The 21,914-nt window shown below is 54.8% G+C and overlaps 1 protein-coding gene across 2 annotated transcripts in view; it reads left to right on the forward strand.

Annotated features, from left to right (window-relative positions):
- The window catches only part of nae1 (nedd8 activating enzyme E1 subunit 1), a 51,826-nt gene that overhangs the window by 824 nt on the left and 29,088 nt on the right, over nt 1-21,914 (forward strand). The window contains exons 1-7 of one of the 2 annotated variants that reach the window (XM_072517802.1): nt 7-63; nt 9,729-9,832; nt 9,925-9,985; nt 15,420-15,450; nt 17,592-17,663; nt 18,884-18,963; nt 21,468-21,577. In XM_072517802.1, coding sequence (XP_072373903.1) covers nt 8-63; nt 9,729-9,832; nt 9,925-9,985; nt 15,420-15,450; nt 17,592-17,663; nt 18,884-18,963; nt 21,468-21,577 — 514 coding nt within the window. In that variant the 5' untranslated portion in view covers nt 7. Of the gene's footprint in view, nt 1-6; nt 64-9,728; nt 9,833-9,924; nt 9,986-15,419; nt 15,451-17,591; nt 17,664-18,883; nt 18,964-21,467; nt 21,578-21,914 lie in introns of those variants that run through there. The other variant, XM_072517803.1, reaches the window with a different exon arrangement.

Genomic DNA, 21,914 nt, shown 5'->3' on the forward strand with positions numbered 1-21,914 from the left:
CGGCTCCATGGCGGCGGCGGGAAGCGGCCTCAGGAAGGAGGAGAAATATGACCGGCAGCTGCGGTGAGACTGAGCCCCGGGCGCTGGGTCCCGATCGGCGGATTCTCAACCCGACTAACCCCCCCCCCCCCCCAACCACACTCTGTTGACCCCCTCCCCCCCCTCACTCTGTTGACCCCCCTCCCCCCCTCACTCTGTTGACCCCTCCCCCCCTCACTCTGTTGACCTCCCCCCCCCCCCCCTCACTCTGTTGACCCCCCCCTCACTCTGTTGACCCCCCTCCCCCCCTCACTCTGTTGACCCCCCTCGCCCCCCCTCACTCTGTTGACCCCCCCCTCACTCTGTTGACCCCCTCCCCCCCTCACTCTGTTGACCCCCCTCCCCCCCCTCACTCTGTTGACCCCCTCCCCCCCTCACTCTGTTGACCCCCCTCCCCCCCTCACTCTGTTGACCTCCCCCCCCTCACTCTGTTGACCCCCTCCCCCCCCTCACTCTGTTGGACCTCCCTCCCCCCCCTCACTCTGTTGACCTCCTCCCCCTCACTCTGTTGACCCCCCTCCCCCCCCTCACTCTGTTGACCCCCTCCCCCCCCCTCACTCTGTTGACCCCCTGCCCCCCCTCACTCTGTTGACCCCCTGCCCCCCCTCACTCTGTTGACCCCCTCCCCCCCTCACTCTGTTGACCTCCTCCCCCTCACTCTGTTGACCCCCCTCCCCCCCCTCACTCTGTTGACCCCCCTCCCCCCCTCACTCTGTTGACCCCTCCCCCCTCACTCTGTTGACCTCCCCCCCCCCTCACTCTGTTGACCCCCTCCCCCCCTCACTCTGTTGACCTCCCCCCCCTCACTCTGTTGACCCCCTCCCCCCTCACTCTGTTGACCCCCCCCTCACTCTGTTGACCCCCTCCCCCCCTCACTCTGTTGACCCCCTCCCCCCCCCTCACTCTGTTGACCCCCCTCCCCCCCCTCACTCTGTTGACCCCCCTCCCCCCCCCTCACTCTGTTGACCCCCTCCCCCCCTCACTCTGTTGACCCCCTCCCCCCCCTCACTCTGTTGACCTCCCCCCCCCTCACTCTGTTGACCCCCTCCCCCCCCTCACTCTGTTGACCTCCCCCCCCCTCACTCTGTTGACCCCCCCCTCACTCTGTTGACCCCCTCCCCCCCTCACTCTGTTGACCCCCTCCCCCCCTCACTCTGTTGACCCCTCCCCCCCCTCACTCTGTTGACCCCCTCCCCCCCTCACTCTGTTGACCCCCTCCCCCCTCACTCTGTTGACCCCCCTCCCCCCTCACTCTGTTGACCCCCCTCCCCCCCTCACTCTGTTGACCCCCTGCCCCCCCTCACTCTGTTGACCCCCTGCCCCCCCTCACTCTGTTGACCCCCTCCCCCCCCTCACTCTGTTGACCTCCCCCCTCCCCCCTCACTCTGTTGACCCCTGCCCCCCCTCACTCTGTGACCCCCCTCCCCCCTCACTCTGTTGACCTCCCCCCCCTCACTCTGTTGACCCCCTGCCCCCCTCACTCTGTTGACCTCCCCCCCCCCTCACTCTGTTGACCCCCTCCCCCCCTCACTCTGTTGACCCCCCTCCCCCCCTCACTCTGTTGACCCCCTCCCCCCCTCACTCTGTTGACCCCCTCCCCCCCTCACTCTGTTGACCCCCTCCCCCCTCACTCTGTTGACCCCCTCCCCCCCCTCACTCTGTTGACCTCCTCCCCCTCACTCTGTTGACCCCCTCCCCCCCTCACTCTGTTGACCCCCTCCCCCCCTCACTCTGTTGACCCCCCTCCCCCCCTCACTCTGTTGACCTCCCCCCCCCCTCACTCTGTTGACCCCCTCCCCCCCTCACTCTGTTGACCCCCTGCCCCCCTCACTCTGTTGACCCCCCCCTCACTCTGTTGACCCCCTCCCCCCTCACTCTGTTGACCCCCCTCCCCCCCCTCACTCTGTTGACCCCCCTCCCCCCCCTCACTCTGTTGACCCCCCTCCCCCCCCCCTCACTCTGTTGACCCCTCCCCCCTCACTCTGTTGACCCCCTCCCCCCCCTCACCTCTGTTGACCCCCTGCCCCCCCTCACTCTGTTGACCCCCCTCCCCCCCCTCACTCTGTTGACCCCCTCCCCCCCTCACTCTGTTGACCCCCTGCCCCCCCTCACTCTGTTGACCCCCTCCCCCCCTCACTCTGTTGACCTCCTCCCCCTCACTCTGTTGACCCCCCTCCCCCCCCTCACTCTGTTGACCCCCTGCCCCCCCTCACTCTGTTGACCCCCTGCCCCCCCTCACTCTGTTGACCCCCTGCCCCCCTCACTCTGTTGACCCCCTCCCCCCCTCACTCTGTTGACCCCCCTCCCCCCCTCACTCTGTTGACCCCCTCCCCCCCCTCACTCTGTTGACCCCCCTCCCCCCCCTCACTCTGTTGACCCCCTCCCCCCTCACTCTGTTGACCTCCCCCCCCTCACTCTGTTGACCCCCTCCCCCCCTCACTCTGTTGACCTCCCCCCCCCTCACTCTGTTGACCCCCTCCCCCCCTCACTCTGTTGACCCCCCCCTCACCTCTGTTGACCCCCCTCCCCCCCCTCACTCTGTTGACCCCCCTCCCCCCCCTCACTCTGTTGACCCCCCTCCCCCCCCTCACTCTGTTGACCCCCCTCCCCCCCCTCACTCTGTTGACCCCCCTCGCCCCCCTCACTCTGTTGACCCCCTCCCCCCCTCACTCTGTTGACCCCCCCTCACTCTGTTGACCCCCTCCCCCCCTCACTCTGTTGACCCCCCTCCCCCCCCTCACTCTGTTGACCCCCCTCCCCCCCTCACTCTGTTGACCCCCTCCCCCTCACTCTGTTGACCTCCCCCCCCTCACTCTGTTGACCCCCCTCCCCCCCTCACTCTGTTGACCTCCCCCCCCCCTCACTCTGTTGACCCCCTCCCCCCTCACTCTGTTGACCCCCTCCCCCCCTCACTCTGTTGACCCCCCTCACTCTGTTGACCCCCTGCCCCCCCTCACTCTGTTGACCCCCCCTCACTCTGTTGACCCCCCTCCCCCCCTCACTCTGTTGACCCCCCCCTCACTCTGTTGACCCCCTGCCCCCCCTCACTCTGTTGACCCCCCCTCACTCTGTTGACCCCCTCCCCCCTCACTCTGTTGACCCTCCCCCCTCACTCTGTTGACCCTCCCCCCTCACTCTGTTGACCCCCCTCCCCCCCTCACTCTGTTGACCCCCCCTCTGTTGACCCCCCCCTCTGTTGACCCCCACCCCACTCTGTTGACCCCCCTCCCCCCCTCACTCTGTTGACCCCCTCCCCCCCTCACTCTGTTGACCCCCTCCCCCCCTCACTCTGTTGACCCCCTCCCCCCCTCACTCTGTTGACCCCCTCCCCCCCTCACTCTGTTGACCTCCTCCCCCTCACTCTGTTGACCCCCTCCCCCCCTCACTCTGTTGACCCCCCTCCCCCCCTCACTCTGTTGACCTCCCCCCCCTCACTCTGTTGACCCCCTCCCCCCCTCACTCTGTTGACCTCCCCCCCCCCTCACTCTGTTGACCCCCTGCCCCCCTCACTCTGTTGACCCCCCCCTCACTCTGTTGACCCCCTCCCCCCTCACTCTGTTGACCCCCCTCCCCCCCTCACTCTGTTGACCCCCCTCCCCCCCCTCACTCTGTTGACCCCCCTCCCCCCCCTCACTCTGTTGACCCCCTCCCCCCTCACTCTGTTGACCCCCTCCCCCCCCTCACTCTGTTGACCCCCTGCCCCCCCTCACTCTGTTGACCCCCCTCCCCCCCCCTCACTCTGTTGACCCCCTCCCCCCCCTCACTCTGTTGACCCCCTCCCCCCCCTCACTCTGTTGACCCCCTGCCCCCCCTCACTCTGTTGACCCCCTCCCCCCCTCACTCTGTTGACCTCCTCCCCCTCACTCTGTTGACCCCCCTCCCCCCCCTCACTCTGTTGACCCCCTGCCCCCCCTCACTCTGTTGACCCCCTGCCCCCCCTCACTCTGTTGACCCCCTCCCCCCCTCACTCTGTTGACCTCCTCCCCCTCACTCTGTTGACCCCCCTCCCCCCCTCACTCTGTTGACCCCCCTCCCCCCCCTCACTCTGTTGACCCCCTCCCCCCTCACTCTGTTGACCCCCCCCCCCCCTCACTCTGTTGACCCCTCCCCCCCTCACTCTGTTGACCTCCCCCCCCTCACTCTGTTGACCCCCTCCCCCCCTCACTCTGTTGACCCCCCCTCACTCTGTTGACCCCCCTCCCCCCCCTCACTCTGTTGACCCCCCTCCCCCCCCTCACTCTGTTGACCCCCCTCCCCCCCCTCACTCTGTTGACCCCCTCCCCCCCTCACTCTGTTGACCCCCCCTCACTCTGTTGACCCCCTCCCCCCCTCACTCTGTTGACCTCCTCCCCCTCACTCTGTTGACCCCCCTCCCCCCTCACTCTGTTGACCCCCCTCCCCCCCCCTCACTCTGTTGACCCCCTCCCCCCTCACTCTGTTGACCTCCCCCCCCCTCACTCTGTTGACCCCCCTCCCCCCCTCACTCTGTTGACCCCCTCCCCCCCTCACTCTGTTGACCCCCTCCCCCCCTCACTCTGTTGACCCCCTCCCCCCCTCACTCTGTTGACCCCCCTCACTCTGTTGACCCCCTGCCCTCCCTCACTCTGTTGACCCCCCCTCACTCTGTTGACCCCCTCCCCCCCTCACTCTGTTGACCCCCCCTCACTCTGTTGACCCCCTGCCCCCCCTCACTCTGTTGACCCCCCCTCACTCTGTTGACCCCCTCCCCCCCTCACTCTGTTGACCCTCCCCCCTCACTCTGTTGACCCTCCCCCCTCACTCTGTTGACCCCCCTCCCCCCTCACTCTGTTGACCCCCCCTCTGTTGACCCCCCCCCCTCTGTTGACCCCCACCCCACTCTGTTGACCCCCACCCCACTCTGTTGACCCCCCCTCACTCTGTTGACCCCCCCTCACTCTGTTGACCCCCCCTCACTCTGTTGACCCCCCCTCACTCTGTTCACCCCCCCTCACTCTTTTGACCCCCCCCCTCACTCTGATGAATCCCTCCCCCCCTCACTCTGTTGACCCCCCCTCACTCTGTTGACCCCCCCTCACTCTGTTGACCCCCCCTCACTCTGTTGACCCCCCCTCACTCTGTTGACCCCCCCTCACTCTGATGACTCCCTCCCCCACTCACTCTGTTGACCCCCCCTCACTCTGTTGACCCCCCCTCACTCTGTTGACCCCCCCTCACTCTGTTGACCCCCCCTCACTCTGTTGACCCCCCCTCACTCTGTTGACCCCCCCTCACTCTGTTGACCCCCCCTCACTCTTTTGACAACCCCCCCTCACTCTTTTGACAACCCCCCCTCACTCTGATGAATCCCTCCCCCCCTCACTCTGTTGACCCCCCCTCACTCTGTTGACCCCCCCTCACTCTGTTGACCCCCCTCACTCTGTTGACCCCCCCTCACTCTGATGACTCCCTCCCCCACTCACTCTGTTGACCCCCCCTCACTCTGTTGACCCCCTCCCCCCTCACTCTGTTGACCCCCTCCCCCCCTCACTCTGTTGACCCCCCTCCCCCCTCACTCTGTTGACCCCCTCCCCCCTCACTCTGTTGACCCCCCTCCCCCCCTCCCTCACTGTTGATCCCCCTCCCCCCTCACTCTGTTGATCCCCCCCTCACTCTGTTGACCCCCTCCCCCCCTCACTCTGTTGACCCCCTCCCCCCTCACTCTGTTGACCCCCTCCCCCCCCTCACTCTGTTGATCCCCCCCCTCACTCTGTTGATCCCCCCCCTCACTCTGTTGATCCCCCCCCTCACTCTGTTGATTCCCCCCCTCACTCTGTTGATCCCCCCCCTCACTCTGTTGATCCCCCCCCTCACTCTGTTGACCCCCCCTCACTCTGTTGACCCCCCCTCACTCTTTTGACCCCCCCCTCACTCTGATGAATCCCTCCCCCCCTCACTCTGTTGACCCCCCCTCACTCTGTTGACCCCCCCTCACTCTGTTGACCCCCCCCTCACTCTGTTGACCCCCCCTCACTCTGTTGACCCCCCCTCACTCTGTTGACCCCCCCTCACTCTGTTGACCCCCCCTCACTCTGTTGACCCCCCCCTCACTCTGATGACTCCCTCCCCCCCTCACTCTGTTGACCCCCCCTCACTCTGTTGACCCCCCCTCACTCTGTTGACCCCCCCTCACTCTGTTGACCCCCCCTCACTCTGTTGACCCCCCCTCACTCTGTTGACCCCCCCTCACTCTGTTGACCCCCCTCACTCTGTTGACCCCCCTCACTCTGTTGACCCCCTCCTCACTCTTTTGACCCCCCCCCCTCACTCTGATGAATCCCTCCCCCCTCACTCTGTTGACCCCCCCTCACTCTGTTGACCCCCCCTCACTCTGTTGACCCCCCCCTCACTCTGATGACTCCCTCCCCCACTCACTCTGTTGACCCCCCCCTCACTCTGTTGACCCCCTCCCCCCCTCACTCTGTTGACCCCCTCCCCCCCTCACTCTGTTGACCCCCTCCCCCCCTCACTCTGTTGACCCCCCTCCCCCCTCACTCTGTTGACCCCCTCCCCCCTCACTCTGTTGACCCCCCTCCCTCACTGTTGATCCCCCTCCCCCCTCACTCTGTTGATCCCCCCCCTCACTCTGTTGATCCCCCCTCACTCTGTTGACCCCCTCCCCCCCTCACTCTGTTGACCCCCTCCCCCCCTCACTCTGTTGACCCCCTCCCCCCCCCTCACTCTGTTGACCCTCCCCCCTCACTCTGTTGACCCTCCCCCTCACTCTGTTGACCCTCCCCCTCACTCTGTTGACCCTCCCCCTCACTCTGTTGACCCTCCCCCTCACTCTGTTGACCCTCCCCCCCTCACTCTGTTGACCCTCCCCCCCTCACTCTGTTGACCCTCCCCCCCTCACTCTGTTGATCCCCCCCTCACTCTGTTGATCCCCCCCTCACTCTGTTGATCCCCCCCTCACTCTGTTGATCCCCCCCTCACTCTGTTGATCCCCCCCTCACTCTGTTGATCCCCCCCTCACTCTGTTGATCCCCCCCTCACTCTGTTGATCCCCCCCCTCACTCTGTTGATCCCCCCCCTCACTCTGTTGATCCCCCCCCTCACTCTGTTGATCCCCCCCTCACTCTGTTGATCCCCCCCTCACTCTGTTGATCCCCCCCTCACTCTGTTGATCCCCCCCTCACTCTGTTGACCCCCTCCCCCCTCACTCTGTTGACCCCCTCCCCCCTCACTCTGTTGACCCTCTCCCCCCCCTCACTCTGTTGACCCTCTCCCCCCCCTCACTCTGTTGATCCCCCTCCCCCTCACTCTGTTGACCCCCTCCCCCTCACTCTGTTGACCCCCTCCCCCCTCACTCTGTTGACCCTCCCCCCCTCACTCTGTTGATCCCCCTCCCCCCTCACTCTGTTGACCCCCTCCCCCCCTCCTCACTGTTGATCCCCCTCCCCCCCTCACTCTGTTGATCCCCCTCCCCCCCTCACTCTGTTGATCCCCCTCCCCCCTCACTCTGTTGACCCTCCCCCCCTCACTCTGTTGATCCCCCTCCCCCCTCACTCTGTTGACCCCCTCCCCCCCTCCCTCACTGTTGATCCCCCTCCCCCCCTCACTCTGTTGATCCCCCTCCCCCCTCACTCTGTTGATCCCCCTCCCCCCCTCACTCTGTTGATCCCCCTCCCCCCCTCACTCTGTTGATCCCCCCCCCTCACTCTGTTGATCCCCCCCCCTCACTCTGTTGATCCCCCTCTCCCCCTCACTCTGTTGACCCCCCTCCCCCCTCCCTCACTGTTGATCCCCCTCCCCCCCTCACTCTGTTGATCCCCCTCCCCCCTCACTCTGTTGATCCCCCTCCCCCCCTCACTCTGTTGATCCCCCTCCCCCCCTCACTCTGTTGATCCCCCCCCTCACTCTGTTGATCCCCCCCCCTCACTCTGTTGACCCCCCTCTCCCCCTCACTCTGTTGACCCCCCTCCCCCCTCACTCTGTTGACCCCCTCTCCCCGCCTCACTCTGTTGACCCCCTCTCCCCCCCTCACTCTGTTGATCCCCTCTCCCCCCCTCACTCTGTTGATCCCCTCTCCCCCCTCACTCTGTTGACTCCCTCCCCCCCTCACTCTGTTGACTCCCTCCCCCCTCACTCTGTTGACCCCCTCCCCCCCCTCACTCTGTTGACCCCCCTCCCCCCCGCACTCTGTTGACCCCCTCCCCCCTCACTCTGTTGACCCTCCCCCCTCACTCTGTTGAACCCCCCTCACTGTTGGCCCCCCTCACTCTGTTGACCCTCCCCCCTCACTCTGTTGACCCCCCCCCTCACTCTGTTGACCCCCCCCTCACTCTGTTGACCCTCCCCCCCCTCACTCTGTTGACCCTCCCCCCCTCACTCTGTTGACCCTCCCCCCTCACTCTGTTGAAACCCCCTCACTCTGTTGACCCCCCCCCCTCACTCTCTGTTAACTATTCCTTGGCTGTGTAAATGTGGGGTTTACCAGTTTGCTGCCGGGATGAATGTGATCCGCTGGCTCGGCCTAGAAGGAGATGATGTCTGCATGAGATACCAGACAATTCGCAGCACCGTACTCCAACGCAGACCCTCCCCTGTCTAATCCGATGTCCACACTTCGGTGCCCATCTGGCAGGGTTTGCAAGAAAATCGAGATGGTCAGGAACCCTGGCTGTTTTGTTTTCTCTCTCACCCAGAGACTTCAAACCAGGCCCTAGCATCTCTACCACTGCCTAACCATCGGCGCAGGTAGCAGTCACTGGAGAGTCATCCTGTTATCTACCTCACACCGTGTCCAATTTATTCATTACCCCTCTGTCACACAACTGCCGTCTCTGTCACCTCCAACCCTCTGTGAAATACCTACCCTCCTCTAATCCGAACATCTTGCAGATCCCTGATTTTAATTGGCAGCTACCTGGACCCAAGCTTGCAATACCATCAGAGCGCCTCTCCGCCTCTCGACCTCGCTCTCCTCCTTGAGGCCCTCCTTCAAATCTTCCTCTTTGACCAGGCTTTTGTTCCTCTACCCTAACATCTCGTGGCTGGATGTCGGGTTTTTAAGAAAATAACATTCCCGTGAAGCTGCTTGGGATGTTTTACTCTGTTACAGATATTATATTAGTGAAAGTCGTTGATGTGACCAAAGAATCTCTCGAGGTGCAGCCACACCCAAGCCACTTAATAATAATCTTTATTGTCACAAGTCGGCTCACATTAACACCGCAATGAAGTTCCTGTGAAAAGCCCCTAGTCGCCACACTCCGGCCCCTGTTCGGGTACACGGAGGTAGAATTCAGAATGTCCAATTCACCTAACAGCACGTCTTTCGGGACTTGTGGGAGGAAACCGTAGCACCCGGAGGAAACCCACGCAGACACGGGGAGAACGTGCTGGCTCCGCACAGAAAGTGACCCAAGCCAGGAATCGAACCTGGGACCCTGGAGCTGTGAAGCAACAGTGCTAACCACTGTGCTACCGTGCCGCCTGTAGAGCACTTTCTTCTCTTCCCACCCACACACCGATGAGATCAACCTACCCCAGGAATATAGAGCCATGAATTCTGTGCTCTGTACGTCTTCACTACGTTTTGCACACTTATTTACTTAAGTGAATGTGAGTGTGTGTAGCAAGGTGCGGAGGCATCCGTGGCTGCTCAAGAACTCTGCTTAAATGAAGTTTCAAAGTATTAATTCCACTGTCTGCTTTTCCTGCGGTAGGCTGTGGGGAGATCATGGACAGGAAGCCCTGGAGGCTGCTCACGTCTGTCTGATTAACGCCAGTGCCACTGGCACTGAAATCCTGAAGAACCTGGTGCTTCCTGGTAAGACTGGAAAGGTTAAAATTCCAATAAACAAAACTTTTGGTTACAGCCAGCCTATTGGAAATTTTCATTCCCATTCTTCTCGCCCCCAGGAATTGGATCTTTTACTATCGTAGATGGCAGCGTTGTCGCTGGGGAGGATGTTGGCAATAAGTAAGTCTTTAAACGTGCCGGTCTTAATTTGTCCATTTGGGGCATCATGGTGAATGTCATTTTTCATGCAGAAGAAGTCACAGGTCAGAGTGCTGCCTGACTTCCAACCTCCAGAACCTCCCTCCCTCGGCCTCATTCTCCACTCTTCACAATGGCTTCACTTGCTGCTAACTTCCTCCCTCCCTCCCTTCCATTTCCCACCCCCGGGCTCACTGACCACTCTTCGATTTCATTGCCCTATCATGTTTTGTACATTCAGAGCTCAGTAAAATGTGAGGCGGTGTGTTCTGCCTTTCTTCACTGGTGGTGTTTACCACTGAAACTGTGGATGTTGACTCTTGTAGTGGGAGGGAGGAGGAGGCGTGCGGGGGAGGAGAGGAGGCGCGCGGAGAGGAGGGGCTCGTAGAGGAGGGGCGGGAGGGGGAGAGGAGGGGGAGGGAGGTCGAGGGGGCGGAGTCGCGTGATGTGGTGCCAGAGCAGTTTCTGAACTGCTGAACGGTGTTATTTTTGACTCTTTCTGTACACCAAAGGTAAGGAGCAGGTAGTGAGCAGGGGGATCACCAGGTGAGTGGATGCAGTTTGGGTAGAATGAAGAAATGTTGAATATGGGCTAGCCACTCGGTATCTTCCATGATTCTCTGCTAACTGTTTGGGTGCGTGGGCAGTTGTTCTCACTAAAGCTCGTGGAAATCTGCAACTTTCTCCTCCACAAAAACAGGTTGGAGGTCAATTGAAAATTTGGGAATAGAGATTTTGTCCAGGCAAAGGTGTAGAGAATGACTGAACCAAGCCAAGTAGAAGAAGTTGAGATGCCAAAGTGAAGCACTGTGGATGCTGGATGTCTGAAATTGTAAAGTACTCAGCAGGTCGGGTAGAATCTGGAGAGAGAAAATCAGCGAATGACCTTTCGTCAGAGCTGGGAAAGGTTCAGGACGTAACTGGTTTTAGGCAAATGCAGTCCTGGTCCAAGGAAACAGAAGAGCTCCTACGTGACTGCTTGGAGACAGTGGACTGGTCCGTATTTAAGAACTCAGCGACCAACTTAAATGAGTATGCCACCACCGTCACAGACTTCATCAGCAAATGTGTGGACGACTGCGTGCCAAAGAAAGCAGTACGTGCGTTCCCCAACCGGAAACCATGGCTCAATCGTGAGATTGACTCCCTACTGAAGGACAGATCTGAGGCGTTCAAGTCAGGTGACCCTGACCTATACAAGAAATCCAGGTACGACCTCCGCAAAGCCATCCGAGATGCCAAGAGAGGATATCAAACCAAGGTAGAGTCACAGACAGACTCTCGGCGGTTGTGGCAAGGACTAAACAACATAACGGGCTACAAAGCGAAGCCGAGCAGTATCTCTGGCAGCAGCGCACCCCTCCCCGATGAACTTAATGCATTCTATGCTCGGTTTGAGCAGGTAACCAACAATCCGCTGTCGAATACCCCAGCAGCCCATAACTCACCCATACCCACCATCAAAGCTTCTGAAGTCAGATCAGCTTTCCTGAAAGTGAACCCTAGGAAGGCGACAGGTCCGGACGGGATCCCTGGTCGTGCACTCAGAGCCTGCGCGGACATCTTTAACCTGTCCCTACTCCGTTCCGAGGGCCCCACCTGCTTTAAGAAGACCACCATATACAAGTGCCAAAGAAAAACCAGGCAACGTGCCTCAATGACTACCCTCCGGTGGCCCTGACTTCAGTCGTAATGAAGTGCTTCGAGAAGTTGGTCATGAAGCACATCACCTCCATACTCCCAGAACGCCTTGATCCACTGCAATATGCATACTGCTCCACAGCAGATGCCATCTCCCTGGCCCTACACTCATCCCTAGAGCACCTTGACAAAAAGGACTCCTACATCAGACTCCTATTTATTGACTACAGCTCCGCCTTCAACACCATAATCCCAGCCAAGCTCATATCAAAGAGTACAGGTCCACAGGTCATAGGAGTACAGGTCCACAGGTCATAGGAGTACAGGTCCACAGGTCATAGGAGTACAGGTCCACAGGTCATAGGAGTACAGGTCCACAGGTCATAGGAGTACAGGTCCACAGGTCATAGGAGTACAGGTCCACAGGTCATAGGAGTACAGGTCCACAGGTCATTGAAAGGGGCAACGCAGGTGGAGAAGGTAGTCAAGAAGGCATACGGCATGCTTGCCTTCATTGGCCGGGGCATTGAGTATAAGAATTGGCAAGTCATGTTGCAGCTGTATAGAACCTTAGTTAGGCCACACTTGGAGTATAGTGTTCAATTCTGGTCGCCACACTACCAGAAGGATGTGGAGGCTTTAGAGAGGGTGCAGAAGAGATTTACCAGAATGTTGACTGGTATGGAGGGCATAAGCTATGAGGAGCGATTGAATAAACTCGGTTTGTTCTCACTGGAACGAAGGAGGTTGAGGGGCGATCTGATAGAGGTATACAAAATTATGAGGGGCATAGACCGAGTGGATAGTCAGAGGCTTTTCCCCAAGGTAGAGGGGTCAATTACTAGGGGGCATAGGTTTAAGGTGAGAGGGGCAAGGTTTAGAGTAGATGTACGAGGCAAGTTTTTTACGCAGAGGGTAGTGGGTGCCTGGAACTCGCTACCGGAGAGGTAGTGGAAGCAGGGACGATAGGGACATTTAAGGGGCACCTTGATAAATATATGAATAGGGTGGGAATAGAAGGATACGGAACCAGGAAGTGTAGAAGATTGTAGTTTAGTCGGGCAGCATGGTCGGCACGGGCTTGGAGGGCCGAAGGGCCTGTTCCTGTGCTGTACATTTCTTTGTTCTTTGTTCTTTGTTCAAAGCTTCAAAACCTAGAACTTGGCTCCTTACTCTGCAACTGGATCCTCGACTTTCTAACCCACAGACCACAATCAGTAAGAATAAACAACACAACTCCTCCACAATAGTCCTCAACACCGGCGCCCCGCAAGGCTGCGTACTTAGCCCTCTACTATACTCCCTGTACACACCCGACTGCGTGGCAAAATTTGGTATCAACTCCATCTACAAGTTTGCTGACGATACGACCATAATGGGCCGGATCTCGAATAACGACGAGTCAGAATACTGGAGGGAAGTTGAGAACCTAGTGGAGTGGTGCAGCGACAACAATCTATCCCTCAATGCCAGCAAAACTAAAGAGCTGGTCATTGACTTCAGAAAGCAAAGTACTGTACACACCCCTGTAAGCATTAACGGAGATGGTTAGCAGTTTCAAATTCCATGGGGTTCACATCTCCAGAAATCTGTCCTGGTCCACCCACGTCGACGCTACCACCAAGAAAGCACAACAGCGCCTATACTTCCTCAGGAAACTAAGGAAATTCGGCATGTCCACATTGACTCTTACCAACTTTTACAGATGCACCATAGAAAGCATCCTATTGGGCTGCATCACAGCCTGGTATGGCAACTGCTCGGCCCAGGACCGCAAGAAACTTCAGAGAGTCGTGAACACCACCCAGTCCATCACACGAACCTGTCTCCCATCCATTGACTCCATCTACACCTCCCGCTGCCTGGGGAAAGCGGGCAGTATAATCAAAGATCCCTCCCACCCGGCTTACTCACTCTTCCAGCTTCTTCCATCGGGTAGGAGATACAGAAGTCTGAGAACACACAAGAACAGACTCAAAAACAGCTTCTTCCCCACTGTCACCAGACTCCTAAATGACCCTCTTATGGACTGACCTCATTAACACTACACCCTGTATGCTTCATCCGATGCCAGTGTTTATGTAGTTACATTGTATATGTTGAGTTGCCCTATTATGTATTTTCTTTTATTCCCTTTTCTTCTCATGTACTTAATGATCTGTTGAGCTGCTCGCAGAAAAATACTTTTCACTGTACCTCGGTACACGTGACAATAAACAAACCCATCATCCATCACGGTGTGAGGAAGGGAAGTTGTGGAGTAGGGTGGAAACAAAATAAATGAAATGACAAAAGGGATAGTGGAGCAAGGCGAAAAGGGGGGGTCGTAGGACTGGAAAATTAACAAAAATGGGGCTAAATGAGCTGAAAGTGACTAGCAGAATTTGTGAGGTTGGTCCAGTTCAATTTCTGGTCAATAGTAACCCTCAGGATGTTGATAGTGGAAAATTCAGTAATGCTAATGCTGTTGAATGTCGAGGGGCGGGTGGTTAGATTCTCCCTTATTGGAGATGGTCATTGCAGGGCACTTGTGTGGCGCGAATGTTACTTGCTGCTTGTCAGCCCAAACCTGGTCTTGCTGCACAAGGGCAGGGATCGCTTTATTATCTTGAGGAGTTGTGAATGGTTCTAAACACTGTGCAACGTTCCCACTTCCGGTATTGTGGAGAGGAGGTCATTGATGAAGCAGCTGACGATGGTTGGGCCTAGGACACTATCCGGAATAACTCCTGCTGCAGTGATGTCTTGGGACTGAGATGACTGACCTCCAACAACCATTGTGCTAGGTATGACTCCAACCAGTGAAGACTTTCCTCCGATTCCCATTGACTTGGGCTTTACTTGATGCCGCACCTGGTCAAATACTGCCTTGATATTGAGGGCAGTCACTCTCTCCTCACCAAATGGCACCATTGCAGGCAGCAAGCACCATCAACGGAAGTGAGGGAAGTGGACCTAATTAAGAATAGAACAAAAAAAGAAAAACGTCATAGTTCTTTTCGCAACCACAGGACATCTCGAGCCAATGTGGTGCTTTTTTGAAGTGTAGTCAATTGTTGTTGGAAATTGAAAAATGAAAATGAAATGAAAATCGCTTATTGTCACAAGTAGGCTTCAAATGAAGTTACTGTGAAAAGCCCCTAGTCGCCACATTTCGGCGCCTGTTCGGGGAGGCTGGTACGGGAATTGAACCGTGCTGCTGGCCTGCCTTGGTCCGCTTTAAAAGCCAGTGATTTAGCCCTGTGCTAAACCAGCCCCTTGGGCAGCCAATTGGCACATGGAAAGCTCCCACAAACATATGACAATTGTGGGTCTGGAGTTGTATGTAGGCCAGACCAGGGTAAGGACAGCAGATTTCCTTCCCTAAAAGGACATTAGTGAGTGGCCCAGATGGGTTTTTAACGACAGTCGATCAGAGTTGACATATTCACCATCACCGAGACCATCTTTCAATTCTCGACTTTTGAACCCATGACCTAGAGCATTATCCTGGGCCTCTGGATTACCACTATCTGGCAAGTTAATGGAATTAAAGGTAAAGTTATCCAGTTGGTACAGATCCCAATCAGCCATGGCCTAATTGAATGATGAATCCGGTTGGAGGGGCAGGGTGGCCTCCTCCCATTCTTATCTAAATGACTTTGTGGTTACAGAGTTCTGAGCTCTTTACCTCCTACTCTCCGATACCAGATGTAAGAAGTGGGTGCCACATTTTATCCACATTTTACTGACCGTATTTTATCCTCGTTACTGACTGTATTTTATCCTCTTGCAGCTTCTTCCTGACGAGAGACAGTATTGGAAAGGTGAGTTCTTGTGTCGTCTTTAAAATTTAGAAGCTGTGATCTGAAACAATATTTGCTCAACGATTGGAGATTTTCTTTTTCCTCTGGGGGCAGGTCATCACATTCATGCCTCCGTGGCTGAACTGTGGAGCAGGGTTTACGGAGAGTGGGGGTGGGGGGGGGGGGGGGGGGAGGCGGGGGTGTGTGGGGAGGGGGTGGGGGGTGGTATAAGCTGCAGCTGAGCGCTCGCTGGGGCAGTCCGAGCAGGGAACATAATTTCAAAAGAGAGAGAGAGAGGCTAATAAGCCATTAAAAAGATCAATTGGGGTTTGTTTCTCGAATAGAATTGAAGAGCAGGGAAGTTATGGTAAACTTGTATAGAACTTTGTCTAGACCGCACTTGCGCACTGCATAGGTCTGATCTCCAAATTTTAAAAAGGATGTGGATGCACTGGACGAGGTGCAAAAGGTTTACAAGGATGGTCCCCTTACTGACAAGTTATATCTCTCTGCATCTTCCGCATCCTCTCCATGTTCCTGACCATTTCCTTCTGTATAGATATGGAAGAGATCTGCTTGTATACTCGGTCAGAAGGCAAGCTCTACCATCTATCCAGACTGAAGACGAAGATCAAAACACATTACATCTGTGATCAAAGAGCTCCTCTGCATGGACTGTGCTGCGTTATTTGCCCCCACAGAAGCTCCGCTGTAGACCCGTAGTATCCCACGCCTGGATCTCCCCGACAACAGGCGTCTGGAAGACTGTGGGACATGGGACAAGACGTTGCATCTCTGCCCCTGATCACGCGGAGTAACAACCTGCCAGAATTGGTTATCAAATTCCGCTCTCTGGGGTTTACGGTAACGGGCAATCTGTCCCTCGATGCAGAACCTTTGGCCAACCCGTGAAGCGTTTATGGAACGACATCCAGCTGACTCTCTAGGACCAAACTGAAATAAAAAAACAAAGTGCTGGAAAAACTCAGCGAGCCTGGCCGAATCAGTGCAGAGAGTCGCCGTTCCGAAGAAGAAGCATATTGGACGTGAAACGTTAACTCTGGTTCCCTCTTCGCAACTGCTGCTGGGCCTGCCGGGTTTTCCCCGCACGTTCAGTTTTTATTTCAGATTTCCAGTGTCTGCAGTATTTTTCTTTTGGACCAAGCTGATGGTTTACGAGGCCTGTGTTCTCAGCACCTTGTTGCATGGCTGTGAAACACGGACGGCTTACAGTCAAGAACAGAAGCGCCGTCATTGCCACCTTCGCTCTCTGCGGCACATTATGGGTATACCTCGCCAGAGCTGCCAAGGTTGTGAACAACCAGTCAAATAGAGGCAGCTTCCTGGGCCCAGGCATGGTCCACGCGATGGAAGGCCGTTGGACACCAAAGAACATCCTGTACGGTGAGGTAGCCGGAGCCAGACGACCATTGGGATGCCCAAGGATGCAAAAGTGTGCCGTGATGCCCCTGTACGTTGCACCTGGGAGTCACCAGCTGACAACAGGAAAATGGCACAAACCGCTTTTCGCTGGCGGGCACTGCAACTTGGCAACAGATGGCTGCACTGAAAACACCGGCCCACAACGACACTCGATACCTTCACGTGAGGCGCTTGTGGCTGGATCTGCCCCTCGAGGGTTGGTCCTCACAGCCACCAGCAAAGATGCACCACACGAAGGCGTCTATTCTGAACTGGATTGTTTTCTGCACATCCGTCATCTCTCGTAGATGGAAGAATGGCAACAGTTGACCCGCTGACACTTATCTGGAAAGATTGAAAGCTCTTCTCTGCCCTCTAGAAAAGATTGGGGGCCTTTAAGGCTATGCAGGTGTTTGAGAAGATTGCCCTAGTAAGGATGTTTCCACTTGCAGGAGAGGCCAAAATTAGGAGCCATTAATATGAAAGTCACCGATTTAAATCCAATAGGGAATTCAAGAGAAACGTATTAACCCAGAGAGTGGTGAGAATGTGGATCGATCACCAGGAGTGATTGAGGTGAATTTATCGGTGGAGGAAGCTTGTGTGGAGCATAAACATTGGTGTGGACCGGTCAGCCCAATTACTGTGCTGCAGATAAAGGAATGGACGCTGTTCTGAAGTCAGCAAATAACTGGAAAAGAGACTGAAGTTTTAATGTTTCTATTCCCCTTTCAATTCAGAACCGAGCCCAGACAGCCACGGACCTGCTACAAGAGCTGAACAGTGACGTGAGTGGAAACTTTATGGAGGAGGTGAGAATATTTCTGTCGGCAGGATACTAAACTTTACTGCATGTTCTGAAATTGCATCAAAAACCAAGGTGCCATGCTGTAAATTCACATTCTTCCACACCATTAACAAGAAGAAACAGCAACCACTGGCAGGAGGGTCAGTTACTCAAGGTCACAGATTTAAGATAATTGGCAAAAGAACCCGGGAGGGAAGATGCAAATGCAGCCAGTTGTTACAATTGGGAATACATAAATCCTGAAAGAGCAGAGAAAGCGGAGTCAATAATAACTTCCAAAGGGAATTGGATGAATACTTAAAGGGGGAAAGGTACCAATGAGATGGGCAGAATAACCTTCCTCACTGTTGTAATCTTCTACAACAATCACCTACTTTTGAGGCGCACTTCAGTTAATGGGTCAACCAATTTCCCTCGCTGCAGCCAACAAAAAACATGAGCTGATCAAACCAGTTTTTGCGTCTGTTGGGATACCATTGTGGGGGGGGGGGTGCCATTGGGGGGATGTTGGTTGGGATGCCATTGGGGGAGGGGGGGATGTTGGTTGAGGTCCCATTGGTGGGAGGGGATGTTAGTTGGGGTGCCATTGGTGGGACGGGGAATTGTTGGTCGGGGTGCCATTGTGGGGTGGGGTGGTGTTGGTTTGGAGGTGGGAGATATTGGTTGGGGGGAGGCCTTTGCGTATGGGTGGCTATATTCCAGGGCTCTTTGACGTCAGCCTGAGCCAGCAGAATAGGGGGAAACGGGCTCTCAGTTTCACAACTTTATCTGTTTTGGGATGCAGGTGACATTGACATTCAAGTATTCATTGCCTGACCCTGTCTGTCCTGAGGCCAATCAGATTAAAAGTCAATCACAGAGAATGAGACTGGAGTCAAGTAGGCCAACCTGGGTAAGGAAGGCAGATTCCCTTCCCTGAAGGACGTTAGTGATCTAGTAGAATTTGTGTGAGCAGCTGACCGGTTTTGTGAAGAAAAGGCTAATGGGAGGATATCTGTATTTACATACATAGAATTTACAGTGCAGAAGGAGGCCATTCGGCCCATCGAGTCTGCACCGGCCCTTACAAAGAGCACCCCACTCAAGCCCGCGTGGGCACTAAGGGCCATTTAGCATGGTCAATCCACCTAACGTGCACATTTTTGAAGCTAGATGTTTTGCATTTATTACTTTCTTATGCCTTGTTTGGAATTGGAAGTGAAATTAAATTTTGACACCGTGCAGAGCCTTGAACAGCTACTTGAAAATGATCCCGCATTCTTCCTCCGATTCAACATAGTGATTGCAACTCAACTCTTGGAAAGGTAAGCAGCCGTTTTGTAACACCGCCACGTTTGCTGGTTCCCTTCCTTATTCAACATCCTTGATTGGTCACAACAAGGTCACTTTAAAAAGGACCCCTTCCCTTGTGGATTCCTTTTCCCAATCCAAATGTGTTTAGGTTTTAAAGGAGCCAGTTTAACCAGGCATTCTCGAGTTAACCAGGCTTTCTCGAGTTAAAGGAGGAGCGAGTTTATTAGTTACTGAAGCATGAGAAGAGAATAATAAAAAGCAACACATGTACACACAGATTAGAAATGAGCAGTGATTCCAAAAATAATTTTTTTTTACAAATATACAAATCAGTCTTCTGGCATGCCCTTGTGGAGTAAATGGTGAGATGTTGCGGCTGTTAGGTTGGGTGATTCCGGTAGTGCTGATGTTGGCCGTTGAGCAGTTGTTTTGGAGATTCTTGGGTCTGCAGGTTAGCTGAAAGGAGTTGTCCTGTTTCTTTTCAACAGTGACTTGTAACTTGCAGCTATCAGAGAGAGGGTGAATCCTTTTTTAACCTGCAAGCGCAGGAACGTCTGGTCAATGTTCCTTGGTTATGACATTCACAGCACACACTAGCACTGCAGAACTAGACTAATACACCGAGACCAGGGTTGCAGTTCGTTTTTTACCCCTTTTAAGTTTTCCTGGAAGGTTCTCAACTGACATGTCACAGTCTGGGGCGTAACCCACAGGAGATGATGGCAGCTGAGATAGAAATCAGCCTCCGTTATCTCCACAGGAGATTACAGTTCAGTTTTTGCATTGCATCTCTTCCTTTGAAGTGTCTCTGCCTGAAGAGGTTACGACATTCCGTTCTTTCTGGACTAGTTGGTCAAGTATAATCTATATATGAATTCCAGCAAGTGGTTGCATTACACTCTCAACCAGTTTTCGCTTGCAAGTCCTTTCTTAAAAATGCAGGTGTTAAATATGTCAGTAAGTAATTAGGGGCTACGATCTGTTGTCATGGCAGCCATCACCACCGATGTACAGTGGCAGCCGTGTTTTCTAACTCACCATGGCTCTTTTGACGGCGCCTTCCATAAGACTTAGGAGCAGAATTAGGCCATTCGGCCCATCAAGTCTGCTCCACCATTCAATCATGGCTGATATTTTCTCATCCCCATTCTTCTGCCTTCTCCCCATAACCGCTGACCCCTCAATCAAGAAAAACCTTCCAAACCTGCAAACTCTGCCATCTAGAAGAACAAGGGCAGCAGGGGCATGGGAACACACCTAAATACTTTGCACTTCAAAAACTACACTTCAAAAGTGCTTCATTCGACTGTAATCGCTGTTGTGATTTAGGAAACATGGTGACCAAATTGCACACAGCAATCTCCCATAAACAACCAAGTGTTAAATGAGCAGCTAACCTGTTTTTAGTGATGTTGGTGGAGGGTTAGTCATTGTATTGCCCTGCACTCCTTTTATAATAGCGACTTGGGATCTTTAGTCTGCACAAGAGGGCAGATGGGGGCCTTGGTTTAGTCTAATCTGAAAACAGGCACTGTCCCTCACCGTACTGCACTGGCGGTATCAGCCCCGATTATGTGCTTGGCTCTGGAGCAAGCCCTGAACCCACAATGTTCTGATTCAAAAGGAGTTACCCACTGGCACCTAGCCAGCCGATTTACAATTTGTCTGTTTTTAGTGAAACATTTTGGTGGTTACAACTGCCTGGTATTTTCATGGTCCTGTTATCAGGCCAAGCCACAGATTACCAGATTTATGAATTCAAATTCACAATTTGCGATGGTGGGATTTGGATACAATGCTATCTCTGGGATTATTCGTCCAGCACCAGAAACGTTAGGCTACCTTAAACAAGGTTGGGTTTCTGCGATTGTCAGAGACTCATGAAAGGAATATAACCAGTGGAGAGGGAACTGAATGGAGGGCATGCCTCCACCCCACTGTGCTAACTTGACATTAGTATAATTGCACAGCTCTTCTTGGGAATTATTCCCTGCCTGTTATAACTACAAAATTGACAAAATAAATATTTTTATCAAGATCTTCTGTCTCACTGAAGAGACTTCGTGCCAACCCATATCCAACAACCTGCTCTGAAAACTCTGCTCACATTTTGACACCTGTGACAGATTCCACTACACCAGCTGAGACAATCCACAACATTTTAATACACTCAACTACATGCTTTTAAAAAATAAAAAAAATCAACTCGCCCCCATCTCTCAACGTTAAAGGATCTTTGAAGAAGAAAAAAATTTGAGGATCCGGATGTGCATCTTAGCCAAAATGAATCTGATTTTCCTTGGGCTACGCTCTTTCTTTGCACCAAGTTCCATTGAACTTCATTCATTAGTGTTTGAGATGTATTATTTATAGACAAATGAGTGAAAACAATACTCCCCTGCACTTAACTGGTGGACTAAAGATGGCAAGTAAACTGGTAGCTATTTGTAAATTTTTCAGATACAACCTTATCCACGATAAAATAAACTATTTGTTTTTTTGCTGCTGCTGCCAGTTCGCTGCTTCGTTTGTCGACCATCCTGTGGAATGCTGATGTGCCGCTGCTGGTGTGTCGCACGTACGGGCTGGTTGGCTACATGAGACTAGCCATAAAGGAGCATCCAGGTAGGTTTCCACATAATACTGTTTCTCAAACATCACTGATCCTTCTGCAGTGTGGCTCGAGGTCAATCAGACGGTATGATTTCTATACCTCAGGACCACTATAATGAATTGTTAAAAGGCACATCCACAATATAGAAGGACTAGTGAGGCTGTGATCGTTTGCCTAGCACAGGGGTTGGCACTGATGCTTCACAGCTCCAGGGTCCCAGGTTCGATTCCCGGCTTGGGTCACTGTCTGTGCGGAGTCTGCACGTTCTCCCCGTGTCTGCGTGGGTTTCCTCCGGGTGCTCCGGTTTCCTCCCACAAGTCCCGAAAGACGTGCTGTTAGGTGAATTGG

This window comes from Scyliorhinus torazame, chromosome 10 (genome assembly GCF_047496885.1).
Source record: "Scyliorhinus torazame isolate Kashiwa2021f chromosome 10, sScyTor2.1, whole genome shotgun sequence".
Taxonomy (NCBI): Eukaryota; Metazoa; Chordata; class Chondrichthyes; order Carcharhiniformes; family Scyliorhinidae; genus Scyliorhinus; species Scyliorhinus torazame.